The sequence below is a fragment of the Cavia porcellus genome, unplaced genomic scaffold (genome assembly GCF_034190915.1).
Source record: "Cavia porcellus strain 051 isolate PalLab524CR breed Dunkin Hartley unplaced genomic scaffold, mCavPor4.1 scaffold_33, whole genome shotgun sequence".
In the NCBI taxonomy this organism is placed as follows: domain Eukaryota; kingdom Metazoa; phylum Chordata; class Mammalia; order Rodentia; family Caviidae; genus Cavia; species Cavia porcellus.
Genome location: NW_026947516.1, coordinates 14,924,303 through 14,940,449, shown reverse-complemented (window position 1 = coordinate 14,940,449; position 16,147 = coordinate 14,924,303). Strand labels below are relative to the sequence as shown.

The 16,147-nt window shown below is 40.5% G+C and overlaps 1 protein-coding gene and 1 pseudogene across 14 annotated transcripts in view; one reads left to right on the top strand and one right to left on the bottom strand.

The window, feature by feature from the left end:
- Positions 1 to 16,147, bottom strand: part of Tceanc (transcription elongation factor A N-terminal and central domain containing) — a 29,314-nt gene that overhangs the window by 8,047 nt on the left and 5,120 nt on the right. For 10 of the 14 annotated variants that reach the window (XM_013144877.3, XM_005000511.4, XM_013144880.3 and 7 more), the window contains one exon: positions 49 to 12,348. In XM_013144877.3, coding sequence (XP_013000331.1) covers positions 11,282 to 12,348 — 1,067 coding nt within the window. In that variant the 3' untranslated portion in view covers positions 49 to 11,281. Of the gene's footprint in view, positions 1 to 48; positions 12,349 to 15,411; positions 15,503 to 16,017; positions 16,145 to 16,147 lie in introns of those variants that run through there. The other 4 variants (XM_063243009.1, XM_063243008.1, XM_063243010.1 and 1 more) reach the window with 3 other exon arrangements.
- Positions 6,424 to 7,077, top strand: LOC101788682 (gametocyte-specific factor 1-like; annotated as a pseudogene).

Genomic DNA, 16,147 nt, shown 5'->3' with positions numbered 1-16,147 from the left:
ACAAGGATGGGGCACCGCTAAGTGGAGAAACAGATACTGGAGAGAAAATTGGGAATGATTTAAACATGTTAAGATGTTTATTGTACATTTAAGTAGAGTTGTCAACTGACAATAAACTGACAATAAATTTCAGAGCAAAAGGGGGTAATGCAAGCTGCAGATAATTAGGGGTACCAGCAGCATATAGATGGTTTAGGAAGTGTGGAACTTGATAAAATCACCAAAGTAGGGCTACATATAGAGCTGTTCCAAGGGCTAAAATCTGGGATACTCCAAAGCTAAAACGTCAGGGAAGTTAAGAGAAACCAGGAAATAATACTGAGATGGCGAGGCCAGTGGTCCATGAGAGGGAAAACCAGGGACAGAATAACTGACTGCAAGTCCCAAGCAAAAGCATTTTCAAGAAAAACTGTTGCCAACCAGGTGTGGTGATGCACATTTATAATCTCAGCTACTCAGGAGGCTGAAGCAGGAGGATTGAAAGTTCAACACCAGCCTGAGCAACTCAGCAAGACTCTGTCTAAATCATAAAATAAGAATAAAAAAAGAAATAAAAAGAGAGCTAGCAATGTGTAAGTCAGTGAAAAGGCCCTGGGCTTGATCCCAACTATCAAGAAAGAAAGAAAGAATAAAGGAAAGGAAAGAAAAAGAAAAGAAAAGAAGAAAAAGAAAAATGAAAAAGAAAAAGAAAGGGAGGCCAGTGTGTCAAATGCTGCTGAAGTGGGCATAAATTTAGCAAGGTGAAGGGTAGAGGCCACTGGCGACCTAGACAGAAATGACAGTGTTAGTGAGGAACTCAGGCATTTCATCTAAAGGTAAAAACAGGAAGGCAGAATTTACAAGCCTAGCTACTTTGGATGGGTCAGCATTTCACAAAGGTTCATACACGCGGGAAGTACTATGAAAATGTAGCTTCCAATTCAAAAGTCTGGGATGGAGCCAGGATTCTCTATTTGCTCCCAACCAGTTAATAGAGCGCCCCCAATCCAGCCTCTCACCGAGGAGCTAGAGCATTGGCTGATTTCATCTTCAAGCCCTGCAAGTTTCCTGGCTGGGTACAGATCTAAGCAGCAGCAGAACCGCCAAATGCTTGCAGGGATTCTTAAGGGACTGTTTTCCATGGGCTTATTGTCATTGGCAGCTCAGCTCAGCTCTGCGGCTTGAGAAGCAGGAGAGGTTCAGTGACTCACTGAGATAAATATCCAAGAGAGACCCTGTCTCCAATTCCCTCTCTCAGTTCATCTGGTTTTGCAGTAACGGCTTTATTGAAACACAGCTCACATACCATATAATTCACCTTTCAAAGCATATAATTCAATGATGTGTAGCTTAGTCTGGTGTGTGCCCATCACAATTGATTGTTTTAAATTTTTAATTATTTCTTGTTGGTGCCATGGATTGAATTCAGGGCTTTGTGTGTTCAATATGGACATATAAGAAAACAAGACTGTGCATGCCAATGGAGTATCATGGAAGGTTTCAATACATGCATATGTTGTCAGGTTAAATATATGATCTCCTCAAATGCTTATGGAAAGAACATTCCAAATCTTTTCTCCTAGCTTTTGAGGTAAACTGTACACAGTCACTATCTATAGTCACTCCAGTGGACAATAGCACATAGGACTTCTTATTCCTATCACCTATAATTTAGTATCCACTGATCAACCCTGATCAACCCAATAATTACAGCCAACTCTAGATATTTTAGCACCCTCCCAAAGAACCCCTGTACCCTTTAATCATTCGTTTTTTTAAAATGATAATCTCCATTAAAATGGGGTAAATATCCACTAAAATGAGTAGAAACTCTATGCTTAGCTATTTCACGAAGCAAGAATCCATTTGTTGAATGAAAACAAATCCACAGAAATCAGAAATTCTCAGTGGGAAAATACATGAAAGCCCAGAAAAGACGAACCAACGTGGTGGCCTCATCCCTGCCAAACCACAGTCCACTCAACCATCAAGGCCTTTGCTGGTAGACACGGGTGGGTGGCGACTTCAGTTGCTCTCCATGGAGATGCACACGTGTTCACGTGCCATGGGTGGGAGCTACAGTGGAAACTCGGCATGCTGGGGCTGGGAAGGAAAACTGGAAAGGGTTTTGCAGTTCTGTGTCCTTCACAGAGAGAGATGCTAGGTGGAATCCAGCCAGATGACTCGGGGCCTCCCTGGTGCTCCTGGAAATTTTCTAATTTTCTGTTTTAGTCTACAAACATGAATTTTAATACCATTCAAGGGACTTAAAAGCAGCTTCTGGGGAGCTTCAGTGCTTATGTTTATATTTCAGAAGTGAATCTATTCCAGGAATAACAGGTAAAGAAGGTTTTTGTTGGCTTTGAGACAGGGTTTGCTGTGTAACTCAAGCTGGCCTTGAATTCACAATTTTCCTGCATCAGCTTCCTGAGGGCTGGGATTACTGGCATCACTGGGGAATGTGCTATCATGCCTGACTGTAAAGAAGCTTTTGAATGAATATTTTAACTCTCTTCTTAATTCTGTTACTTTTCAATGGCTGTTTTGGATTCTTTTTATATACATATATATATATATATATATATATATATATATATATATATATATATATATTTTTTTTTTTTTTTGGTTTTTTTCCTTTTTATTGGTACCAGGGATCGAACTCACGACTGCCTGCTTGCAAGGCAGGTACTTATGCCGCTGAGCTAAATCTCCAGCCCGTTTTGGATTCTTTAAAAAACAAAGTGTCATCTTTGGAAAAATATTAATGACTACTTAGACCCTATTCCTACTGTACCTCATTTACACTTTGAAAGCAGGAACATATCCAACAAATTTATTTTAACTCTAGACTCTCCATCCTGTAGGCCACTTATGATTCTTTAACAAAGAATGCAAAATAGTTTGCTATGCTGTCAGAATTATTACTTCCCTAGGTCATATTACACAGATCATAAACACAGAAAGGCCTTATATTTTTAGAAAATGGAATTTGAAACTGCATTTTTATAATCACATTTATATTTTTAAAATTTGTAAAAATATAAACACGTAAATGTCCCTTAAGATGTCTCATGTTCTAAGCCGGGTATGGTGGCACACACCTGTAATCCCAGAACCCAGGAGGCTGAGGCAGGAGGATTGCCACAGGTTCTAAGTCAGCCTGGGCTATATAGTGCATTCAATAGCCTGAACTACATAATGAGACTTTGTCTCAAACAAAGCCTCCATGTTCTCAGATTTTAAAATGTAAATATCTTAAAAATTACTTTTTAGAAAACCAGCTAAATTACACAGATGCCACATAAAGGCTCAAGAAGGTGGGAACATCTCTGGAAACCTAATTTTAAGCACTATTGCAATTCATGGGATTTTTCTGAAAGCAAGAAGGGGCCTTTTATAGCATCGGTATTTATAATAAGTTACCTCTGAGGATGCAAAAATACCTGTTTTGGTAAAACATTTTGCATTTACTGTAAGTTATGAATAATAAAGCAGCCTGACCTGAAGTATAAAGGCCCAGCCCTTGCAAAAGCAGTGGAGCCCCGCCAGCTGCAGGCTTCCTGCCTGGCACTTAGAAGCAGCAATGGGGAATGAAAGGAGCCTCTCATCACAGGGAGAGCCCAGGGAGGACACAGAACTCCAATTGTATCCAACTCTGTTTTTAAAAAAATGTAATGCACACGAAGGAGAGTGACGAGGTAACACTCATCAAGCAAGGCCTCCTACATTCAGGTGTGGCAACCGGTTTAGGCCCTCTGCAATTACTCTGCTTGTCTAGTAACGATGGCAGCCAGGCTATAGGCTCTACTTATGTTGTGCTGAATTTCTACACTATTGTGTGTGCGTGTGTGTTTTAAATTATTATGGGCCACAGGTGGGGAATTTTGGATTGAGCGTATTTCATGAACCATCCACTGATAAGACTGCCAAGGGCTTTGTCAGCTCTGAGGATGCAGAGACCAGCTTCCTGTACCTTTATTTGTAGCCAGTTATGTGACATTTGAACCACTGCAATGGCCATCTAATTGATGTCCCCACATCCATCCTTGTTTCACAACCTAACTCAACCTAACAGGCAGAGCAATCCTTGCTAAAGGGCACTGAACTGTCACCACTGTGACTCCCTAGCTTCAGTGGCTTCCCAGCATTTAAAAAAAATGCTAGATACTTATCGTGACCAACCAGAGCCCTAGTGAACTCTGGTCCCTTTGATGTTATCCCTATCTTTCCTCTTGCTTATTGTACCTTAACTGTGGTGCACTCTTGTTGTCCTTTGATTGTATCAGCCACTCTCCAAGCTTGAGGGCCTTTTGGTACTTCTCATACCTGTAAGAGTGATTTTAAATTACAGTCTTTGCCTACCTAACCAGCAACTTAAAAGTACAACCCTTTCTTTCTAGGGGAATAAGATATTGTGCAGAAAGAACATCATCTATACTTACAAAATGGCATGCTGTCTCTTGCTCTAAAGCTCAATGACAAAAGTTGACATGAAATGAGGAAGACCTCACACGTTTTTATTATGTGGCAAATACAGGATTTTCCATTTCAAGTGCTTTATTTGTCTGCAGGTTTAGTTTGCAAAACTCTCATATAAATAACTCCTTACCCACATACCCAAAACTAAAGCACAGTGACTTGAACTAATCAAACTTGCTTTCCATGTGCTGTGTGTGTTCTTTCATGACCACTGAATAGTTTTTAGAATCATTCCAAGTCATATGAAACCACAGTTTTGAAACGTTTAAGTTTTAGATGATTTTGCAAGTTCCTGTTTAAAGGACTAACATCTTGCATCACAGTTAGTGGCCCAGGGAAGCCACACACAAGGAAAAAAAGATATCAAAATAGAATTCGAATTTATACTTGATGGCTTCAAGCTGATTTCTTCAGTCATTTGCAAACCTAAACGTATTTTAGTTTTATGTACCTTTTGGGGAAGTATCATGAGAGGTAGTCGTCCTATGGAGAAGCCTTCAGACTGCAATAACAAGATGAGAGTCAGGAGAAAAGACTGGTAAAGAATAAAAATGTGTAGGTTTGTAGGTAACCTACAAGTAACTTTGTATGACTATAAAAAACAATAAAACATCTTCACTTCGTTTACTAGATAAATAGATGTTGGCAGATGCAAAGGCTGAGGTGAAGGACATCCTCTGACAGATTTATTGTCATTTGTACTAAAGCACAATTTGAGTTACAGATTTAAAACAAGCCTTTCAGGATACACACAGTCCTAGCATCAGAAATGAAATGTCACAGTTTATGAAGAACTCACACAAAGAGAGAAAAAAGTACACAGTTCTTCTAACTCTGCAAGAGCCAAATTTTCACTGTAGGATGAGTTCTAGGGTTACTGTTATGATCCAGGGGAGATGCACGACATGGAGAGGGAAAGAGCAAAGCTCTGGTCACTGATGTCACCAGGAGACATTGTGTATCCTGTCCTCGACCTCCAGGAGTACCTTTCTCAGAAATCAATACTGAGCCAGCCCCAGGCTTTGAATGTGGAGGAAAACAATCAGGGATCAGGATGAGCTTGGCTACTTCTGGCTATTTCGCTTGGGCAAGTCCCTGCCACTCTGTGAACCTATTTCCTCATCTGTAAAGTGTCCCTGCAGCTCTGTGAACCTGTTTCCTCATCTGTAAAGTGTCCAATGAACACTCATTTCTTAGAGCAATAAAAAAGATCAAACAAGAGCCTATTTATAAGTCGTTCTCAAACTCTTGAGTGCATCTGAAAATGCCTTAGGGAATGCCAAAAGCAATGTTGAAGCTGGTGCCCTATTCTACAGGTTTACACTGAGTTGCTCTAAACTGGGCTCTAAGCACCAGAGGGTTTCTTTTTCTCCTTCCTCCCTCTCTTTTCTTCTTCCTTTTTTTCAAGACAGGTTCTTGCTGTGTAGTTCAGACTAGTCTTGAACTGACTACATAGCTTAGGCTGGCCTGGAACTCACAGAGATCCTCCTGCCTCAGCCTTCCGAGTGCTGAGATTACAGGCACGGCACCAGCACACCTGGCCTGAAAGGTGCTAATATGTAGCTGCTTCTGTGAACCACAGACCTACTGCTAAGGCAGTAGTAGTGCTCCTCAGAATATCCTCAAGGATCGCCTAGGGATTGTGCCAAAAGGCAGATTCAGATTCAGTAGCAGGGAGCCTGCGAGCCTGCACCTCTAACAGGCTCCTCTCAGCTGCACTCTGAGTACTGCATGGTACTAAAGGGCCACAAAGCGTAATGAGAAGAGTCATCTACTCTCTCTCCCCAAAGGCAAACTTTCACCGATGGCAGTGGGCATATTAGCAAAACACTTTCTTTGCCTCTTCTCACGACTGTCTTCAGAATCGTGTATCTGGCTGGCACTAGGGACTGGAAGTGAGCATTGCCCAGGCAGGCTTTGTGGCAAAGGTGACTCTGGGGTGAAGGCAGCTGTGGGGCGAGCATGGCAACACTCAGCAATCTAAATCAGCTCCATATTTTCAGCATGGAAAACACTTATCCTGACTCCCTGGGCCCCAAAAAGCCATTAGTGTTCCTATGATAAAAACCACCAGATCAGGGCTTGTAGGTTTCCTTATTAACTTATCAACTGCAGAGAATCATCCTAATGTTGCAAACATATTGGCTACTTGTCCCTTCAATGCTTGCCATCAGGTCCCTGTGGCCAAAATCAGTCATCATATCTCAAGATGTGACAACAAGAGTTGTATTGAACAAGACATGGTCAACCAGACCAGGAATCTTGGATGAGATTCTGGCTGACAGCAACGGCAATGCCTCCCTTGCAATGAAGACACAATTTGTGAGAGTGAACCTGCTCCCCATTTGTCTGAGGCACAGCCAGCTTCTGTGGCACCAACAGTCCTGCTAGCAACATACTAATTGGGCATCAGAGTAACCTGGCTTCAGCCATGTGAGTGCCCAAGGCTCTGCCATATGTTCTACCAGGGAAAAGCAACAGAAATGCACAGTAACTGAGTATCTTTCTCAAATGCTGGACCCTAGAAGACTCTTAGCTTCCTCTGGCTACATGAGTTCATTTTTTTTTCCTCTTTATCTGAGACTGAAACTTTATCTGTGTGGGCTGGGAATATAGCTCAGCGGTATAAGTACCTGCCTGACAAGTGCAAGGTCCTCAGTTTGATTCTTGGTACAAGAAAGAAAGAAAGAAAGAAAGAAAACAAAACAAAACAAAAAACATGATGGGCCAGGGATTTAGCTCAGTGGTGTAAGTGCCTGCTTATCAAGTGCAAGGTCATGAGTTCGATGCCTGGTACCAAATAAGAAAAAAAAAAAGCACCTGTGACTTTACTTGCAAACTGACAAGTACCTTTTTTACCCTCCACCTACTGAGTCCTCACTAATTTGATTCAAGAACCCTTGTACTCAGAACATCTTCTGACTACTCTGGCTTTGTTTAGCATCCTCAGGATATCTTGCTACCCATTTCCAACACAGGTTAGGCCTGTTTTACTTATCTCCCTACATTCCAGCTGGAAAGGGTACTAGCTGTCAGACTAGGTGTGGACTGCATAGGGATGAAGACTGGAATGAAGAGGAGTGCTTTAGTAACTTTTCACTTGTCACTGGGACAAATTACCTAATGCCAAAGTTAGGGAAGGAAAGGTTTATTTCTTAGAGTTATGGGAGGTTTCAGTCCATACTCAGTTGGCTCCAAGGCCAAATGGCATGGCAGAAAAGCCCTTCATGGCGGCTGTAAACAGCAAGGCACAAGCCGCAAGAGAGAGACACACATTCATCCTGCTATTACATTGTATCCTGGCTCCAATCCTAAGTGGCTATAACATCACACCACCAATCCAAGTGCTAGACAACGAACCAATCACAAATGCTAGATTTGGTCAAGACCATAATTCATAAACCATGACAAAGCGCAAATGTTCATATAGATAAGAGACAAGCTTTCTGCCTGTGTGTGACATCTGATTAAACTTCAAGGTTTCAATGTGTGAGGGCACCGGTGACTGCCTCGGGATGTGTGTATTATGATGTAGATATCTGAAATACTGAAAGCTCTGTCTGTCCTAGAACTTTAAGGTCCCTTACAAGGAGACTTCATAATCTCCAGAGACCAGTTTTTGTGGGAGTTTGTTTTTTGTTGTTGTTATTGTTTTTGTCCTCCTAGGCGAGGGACTGAAACCAGGGCTTTGTGTGTATGGTACATGCTATACCACTGACCTCCACCCCCAGCATTTCAAGACCTTTTCTGGTTGTTTTCAGTTTCATTTTGGTTTGATTTTAAAACTGTATGGCATGCAGCACTTGGGGGACTGAGGTAGGAGGATTGCCAGAAGTTCAAAGCCAGCCTGAACTACATGGTGATGCCCTGTTTAAAAACAAAACACCCCAAAGAAAACAGACAAACAACCACTGCCATAGCATGGAAAAAGATTTGGGACCTGCTATAGCTAGGGACTTAAAGCATACTGACAAGTATTTCCAAAATATTTTCTCTAGTGTTGTTTGCAGGTGACAGGTAAGATAGGGAATGGGCTTCTGAAGAATGTCTCTTTCAAAAAGTTTTACACAAAACAAGACACTGTCCTAATGACACAGAAGGTCCAGCTTATTTAGTTCCAAACTCTACAAATAGGTCTGTGAGAAGGCCCAGTACAATATTCTTTCTACTTGTAGCTGTGTGGTCTTACTTACTCCCTTTTGCAGAGGGAGTAGTGCACTGTGGGGAAGACAGACACCATATGCTACCAGTTCTGACCAAAAAAATTTATGTTTGTGCACTAATCAACATGTCACAATAACTGAACTTTCCTTTGTTTTGTTTTGTTTTTGATTTTGAGACAAAGTCTCACTATGTAGTTCAGGCTGGCCTTGAACTTGCTTGCAAAATCTTCCTGCCTCAGCCTCTCAAGTGAATAAGTAAACTTTCTTTTAAAGTAGTCATGTTACTGGAAAATATAAAACTCCTTTGATTTTGTTTGTTTTGGTGATGATAGATCACAATTATCCATATTACATTTGTAATCAGGATATCCTAGCTAGTTTAGGAAAAGCAAATTAGAAGTGTGAACCGTATTGTAATACAATTCAATAAAGAAATCAAATAGAAAATAGTTACTTTGTGTTTTTTAAGTATCTAAAGGAGCAAAGTTAATATCTATCATTTATGAAAATTCTTGTTATTCTGGGAAAACATCTCTTTGCTTATGACTGCTAGAACTCAATCACAAAACACTAAACCTTTAGGAGTACGAGTAGTACCCTCTATAAGACAGTGCCTGCCTATTTCAAAAATAGTCCTACTGTTTCTTTAGTTTCTTCTGGCTGTCCATTTGTCTGATTCGCAAACTTTAGGCAACTGCTTAGGATTTTTATTGGGCCTGGGCTTCACTAGTCTAGATTCAGTTTGCCAAAAATGTCTGAAGCTTGCCAAGAGGCAGTACAAAGAAATGGCTCTTCTACTACTTCTGTCAGAAACTGGGAGAGGCAGGAGCCCTTTTCTTTAGGATGTGAACAGTGCAAGGTGAACAGTTGAATATTTTGCCTCGATTTTAGTTAAAGTTGGGTGTTATGGCTAAAGGTGAGGCAGCTTTAAAAGCTTAGCCTTAAGAGCTAAGTTCTACATCTAGTCTCATCCAGGGCTTCCATACTGTACCCCAAGGAAATGATTCATTTTCTAGGAAAATGCCTTCCTCTGCAAGGGTTCTAGAAGTGTCACTGTGATTTGGAAAGGTTCTCATCACGCATAAAGAAATGTAGATGATAAGCGATGCTTAGTTCTCCCGGTAGCTATATCTGAACCAAAAAGTGAGAATATTTGGATTTAATTTCAAATAATGCACTGCAGTACTCATTCATTGATGAGGCAGAATAGCAGTTGCTTGTGTTGGTCTCTTAGACAAAATATATACAGTATATACTATGCTTGGCTTGTTCATTTGAAGGTCCAGAATAGGCAAAAAGTAAAAAGACAAAACTTTACTCTTTTACAGTGGCAGATTATGGTGGCACATGCCTATAATCCCAGCACTCAGGAAGCTGAGACAGGAGGTTCGCCATGAGTCTGAGGCCAGTCTATGCTACAAAATGAGACCCTGTTTCACCCCCTCAATAAATAAATAGGCCAATTATTAAAATCAAGGCAACTGATAACTGGATGAAGAAGAACAGCATCCTAAATCAAACAATTATCCTAGAAAACAGGTATTTGGCAAGCAGATTTGCATTTGTGTTTACCTTATTGAAAGACAGTTTTAGCTGGGCATGGTAGCACATGCCTATGATTCCCCACACTCAGGAAGCTAAGGCAGGAGGATTGTTGTTAGTTTGAAGCCAACTTACATAAGTAAGTTCAAGACAAGCCTGGTGAAAGCCTGTTTCAAAAAAAGTTTTGCCAGAAGTGGTGGTGCACACCTGTAATTCCTGAGACAAGAAGATTGTATGGAGTTGACTCCAGATTGGGCTATACAGTGATTTTAAGGCAGCCGTAACTAAACTATATAGCAAGACCTTGTCTTAAAACAAAAACAACAACAAAAGACAGTTTCAAAATATTTGCAGAGGTACATGCCTATAATCCCAGCTATTCAGGAAGCTGAGGCAATAGAATCACAAATTTGAAGTCTGCCTGGAAAATTTATCAAGACCCTGACTCAAAATAAAAAAAAAAATGCTGGGCATGTAACTCAGGGAAAGATCCTCAGTTCAATCCTCAGTACCACAAAAATAAATACAGTGTTATATGACATTAAATAGTGTAAGGGACTTTGAGGAAACCTGAAGAAATTTTACGTACATACTTCTGCATAAATATGACATAAAATAAAACCAGGTTATATGAAAAACTTCTGCTTACAAGCCTAATCATGACTAATATTCTTTTTTTTTTGTCTTTTTCCTTTTTATCAGTACCGGGGATCAAACCCACAACTGCCTGCTTGCAAGGCAGGCGCTTATGCCGCTGAGCTAAATCCCCAGCCCCCATGACTAATATTCATGAAAATGCTTGCCACTAAAATAAAGTATGCTTTTTTTTGGTGCCGGGGATCGAACTCATGACTTTGCGCTTGCCAGGGCACTCACGCTGCTGAGCTAAACCCCTGGCCTCCATAAAGTATGCTTTTTCAAGGGAAAAAAAGAGCAGTATATCTAAATTTTTTTGTACCAGGAAGTGAACTCATGACCTCACACTTGTCAGGCAGGCGCTGTGCCCCTGAGCTATATCCCTGGTCTATCTAAGTTTTTTAAACAAGCACAAAAGGGTTATACAAATACAAGTTACCTCTCAAGGTATGTGTTCCTAAGGGAACATCCGTTTTCAATTACAAGCATACCCATTTGCTATGGTACCACTGTTCACCGCATTCATTACAAATCACATAGGTCATCATTTGCTCATCTGGGTTTGAATTCCGCACCCAACTTGGAAGGAAAAGTGTCCCTCTGGCAATCACAGTGACCTTGCAATTGTATCTTTCACAGCGTCTGCATCTGATTTTATTTGTCGGTGTGCCATCAATCACTTGAGGAAGGTAATGTTCCTGGATACAGGACTCCGTGAAGGCAGCTCTCAGCTGCTTTAGCTCCTTGTTTGCCATGTCCATTGTGGTCATCTCGGCAAATTCTTTTGGAGAGATGGTCCCAGAGAGCAAGTTTTGTTGCAAGTGACAATTTCTGGGGTTCTTCAAATTGGCAACTTTACTTCTGATACAAGTTTTATATTTTTTGATGTTCTTTGAATAAAGGGCAAAAATGCACTCTTCAATTTCTCTCGCGAAGTTTTGCCACAAATCAGCATTTGCCTGATCTGTGAAAGAACTAGTCAAAGCTGTATAAAGAAGCTCGATACATTTGGTTCTCGTGGGCATCGTGGGATCTTGCAATTCATCTGATCCACTGCCAGTGGGTTTAGGGTCACCACCCCCGAAATGCTCTTCCTTAGGATCCATGTGGTTAGTGCTATTCTGAGGCGTGATCATTTTGGTGGGGGTTGTGACATCTTGGGGTGAGGGCAGAGAATCACGACAGCAGATGTCCACCATCTCACCTTGACTCACGTCATGAGAAATCTCTGCAGTTTTTTCTCTACTATGACCTGGAGAGGATAACTGAGAGCTAGCCCTTGTTTTGAAGTGAGTGTCCTTATAAAGAGCTTTCCACTTTGACAGCAAACACTTGGCTTTCTTTTTTAAAGCCACCGAGGGGCAGTTCTTGAGGACTCTGTACACAGCTCTGACCACATCTGTCTCCTGGAGATGCTCCTTGGTCATACAAATCATTTCCAGCTCAGTAAGATGGCCACCAAGATCCTCAAAATTCCTTTTAGACAGCAGTTGCTCAATAAGGGAAGCTTTGGCAGCCATGTGGTTTCTGTCAGACATCTTTACAGCTGCGGAGAAACAAAGAAGTTTCAGTTTTCTTAGGCTCACTTTTGCTAGTCACAGCCCCTGGCTAGTGAAAGAGCACTTTCTACTCATTACCTACGCACTGTTTTCTGCAGGAGTAATGTAATGGAAATGTATGTGATGTGTCACAAGATGGAACCTGAGAAGTGGAATGATAGAGTCTCAGGAGTTTCATTCCCAGTAGTTAAAGAAAAATATGGTATACAAAGCATTTTGGCATATTAAAAGAGGCTTACTTGGAGGATCAGCTCTAACTTTTCTATCTCCAACTGTATAAATCAATGTCTTTCTAGACCAAGATTAGTCAGTTCATTTGGGTGGAACTTGATGATCATGCTGGGGATGAAATCATGCCCGTGTCAGCATCAATGTGGTAATGCTGAGCAATGCTGGGTTGTTTTTTCCCTCATATTCAGCAATATAACTGAAATACTTGCTGATTTTATATCTTTGAAGTGGTACTCTGCTGCACATGAAATAAAACAAAATAGGAGATTGCATTATTTTTCTGCAAAAAACAAGAGGAAAGAAGGATGCAGATGTCTCAAGGAATCTAAAGAAATATTAAGAAAGCACAGGATGGGGAGCAGCTGAATGTAGGTGTGGTGGGCCCCAAAAGTCAATGGGTGGTACAGTGTGGCCATGTGACTCTTTTTTTTTTTTTTTTTTTTGGTCTTTTTCGTTTTTATTGGTACCAGGGATCGAACTCACGACTGCCTGCTTGCAAGGCAGGCGCTTATGCCGCTGAGCTAAACCCCAGCCCCTTGGCCATGTGACTCTTTTGAACAACAGGGTAAACAATCCAGAAGATTTATGACTTTGGACTAACTGGTTTTCATACAGGGTAGTTTCTGGTTTTGGTTTTGAGAGCTAGAGACTGAACTCAGGCTTTCACACTGAGCTACACCCCCAGGCTACTGTTTGTTTTTTTTTTTTAGAAAAGGTCTGGCTAAGTCACTCAATTGCCCAGGCTGGGCTTGAACTTTGGATCCTCCTGTCTCAGCCCAGCTCCCGCAGTTTTGTTTTGTTTTTTTTTTTTTTTTTTTTTTTTGTCTTTTTCATTTTTATCGGTACCAGGGATCGAACTCATCTGCCTGCTTGCAAGGCAGGCGCTTATGCCACTGAGCTAAATTCCCAGCCCCAGTTTTGTTTAAAATAACTTTTAAGTGCAGAAGTTGCTAGATGGTTATGTCTACATGAATCTCATCATAGGCAGCAAATATTTACTCTATCTAACTGGTGTGTTCTTCTTTCCAAACAATGTACCCTGTCTATATAAAACCCCTAGATTTATATTCATCTGTCTGGTCTAAATGTGAACATACTGTAAACATTCTGATGGCAGGGACTCCATCTTTTCAAATTCCATGTGCTTCATTTTATACTAAATAATCATCACTAAATATACAAAGGGTAACAGTACTGTGAAGTAATTACAGAAAAAAATTAATGCAACCTCCTAGAAACCATCTGACAACTGTCCTAAAATAAAATATAACTTTAGTCACTTACTCTACTTCTGTAAAACTACAAGGAAATGAGAGATGTGGAGGATGTTTATGTAAGAATTTTCTTCAAACTCAAAAGAAAATTAGAAGATTACAAAATAAGAGAATGGTTAAAAATATAGGACACTCTTAGGATGATACAATAATGTCACAATTTAGAATTATATTTTAGAGAATATTTAGTGACATAGCAAAAGTCATAACACGATGTTATCCCCAAAAACTCAGGATGTAGAATTAAGTAGAGACTGAATTACCATATGAGCCAACGGATCTACTCAAGTGAAATGAAATTATGTCCATGCAAAAGTTTTTTTAACAGTCATAGCAACATTAGTCCTAATGGCCAAAAGCTGGAAAACCCTAAATGTGCACCAACTCATTAGTAAATAAGTAAAATGTAGTATATCCATATAGTAGAATATTTTTAGTCAAACAGAATGAAGTTCTGATTCATGCTGCAACATGGATGAACCTTGAGGTCATTATGCTAAATGGAAGGAGCCAGACACAAAAACACCACATATCGTATGATTTAATTTACATGAAATGTCCAGAATAACCAATCCTATAAAGAGAAAAACAGTGGCTGACTAGGGGAGACAGGCAGTGGAGTAAAAGGAAAGGGATGAGGCTGCTAATGGGTACCAGGCTTTTCTTGGGGAACAATGGCAAAAATCTCAAGTTGATTGTGGCAATGGGTTGTACAACTGTGAACATACTAAGAACCACTTGAAATGAGTGACTGCTGGATGCGGTGACCCACACCTGTAATCCCAGTGCTCAGGAGGTTGAGGCAGGAAGATCAGTGGCATAAGTGCCTGCCTGGCAAGTGTGAGGTCGTGAATTCGATCCCCAGTACCAAAAAAAAAAAAGATAAATAATTTCAACAAGTATGGAAAAGGGGAATGGGGAACCATTAGAGGAGGGGGGAGAAGGGAGGAGTAAGGGAATTTTTAAAAAAGAGACAAGGTGTAATATGTACTGGTAATTACTCCCAAGGTGACTGTAAATTGCAAGCATTACAAACAAGAATTGCAAACGTATTAATAGAAAATAAATGACTTTTTTTGTCTTTCTGAGTGATTCAGGCTGGCCTTGGGCTTACTTTGTAGCTGAGGATGGTCTCAAACTTGCAACGATCCTCCTGCCTCAGCCTCCCAAGTGCTGGGATTATAGGAGTGGACCAGAATGCCTAATAAATGAATTTTTCAAGACTGAAAACCAAAAAAAAAATTAAATTCTACCAGAAATATACAGAACATCCTATGTTGTATAAATATGATAAAACTGATATGTAACAAAACCATGGTTATATTAAAAATAAAATAAAATAAATAGGTAAATTGTATAGTAGGTGAATTACACATAAATAAAAGTGTTAGAATCATGTGTGAAAAGTCTATAAAGAAATACACAAAAGCTTAAAGAGTGTCATGTTCTGAATGCTAAGAGTTTGGGTCATTTGTGTTTGTTCTATTTTTTTTTGTGATGAGCATGCATATATTTTCCTTTATCAATTACATACATTGGAGATACCTGTGTATCGAAAAACAGCACAGAGCGGCTGGGGATTTAGCTCAGCGGCACAAGCACCTGCCTGCCATTCGAGAGGTTGAAAGTTCAATCCCTGGTACCAAGAACAGAAAAGAAAAGAACAGAAAAGAAAAGAAAAACAGCATGGGAAGCAGATCAGTCACCACCACCTTCCCTCTGGAAGGAGAAGGTGGTCTCTTAAAAGTGGTTACAGCACCTGCCACTTTGTACTCAGACCTGCATTCATTATCTCAAAAGGTGATTACTGAATCTCAAATACCTGAATGTCCCCTTAAACTCTGTCCCTAGACACAGAGATTACGTAGTCCTGGCCACAACTTTGAGCTTCTTACTTACTGCTGTTTCCCTGTAGGGGTAGTTCAAGGATACCTGAGAGTCTGAGGCTTGCAATGTTTTATACTGTTATGGAGAAAACTTTTTTTTTTGTCTTTTTTGAGATGGGGGTCTCGCTATGCACTTCAGACTGGCCTCAAGCTCACTTTGTAGCCCAGGCTCGCCTCGAACTCACAACAATCCTCCCATCTCGGCCTCCCAAGTGCTGGGATTACAGGCATGAGCCACCACACCCGGCTTATGGCGCAAACTTACATAGTTACTCTTTTAACAGTCACTCAGTGGACCATCAATTCAGGATCTTCAGATAATGTGTATAATTATTGAAAATGGATACTTAAAAGTTCACTCCTTTTCCTTTTGAAAACTCTATTTTCAGAGCCTG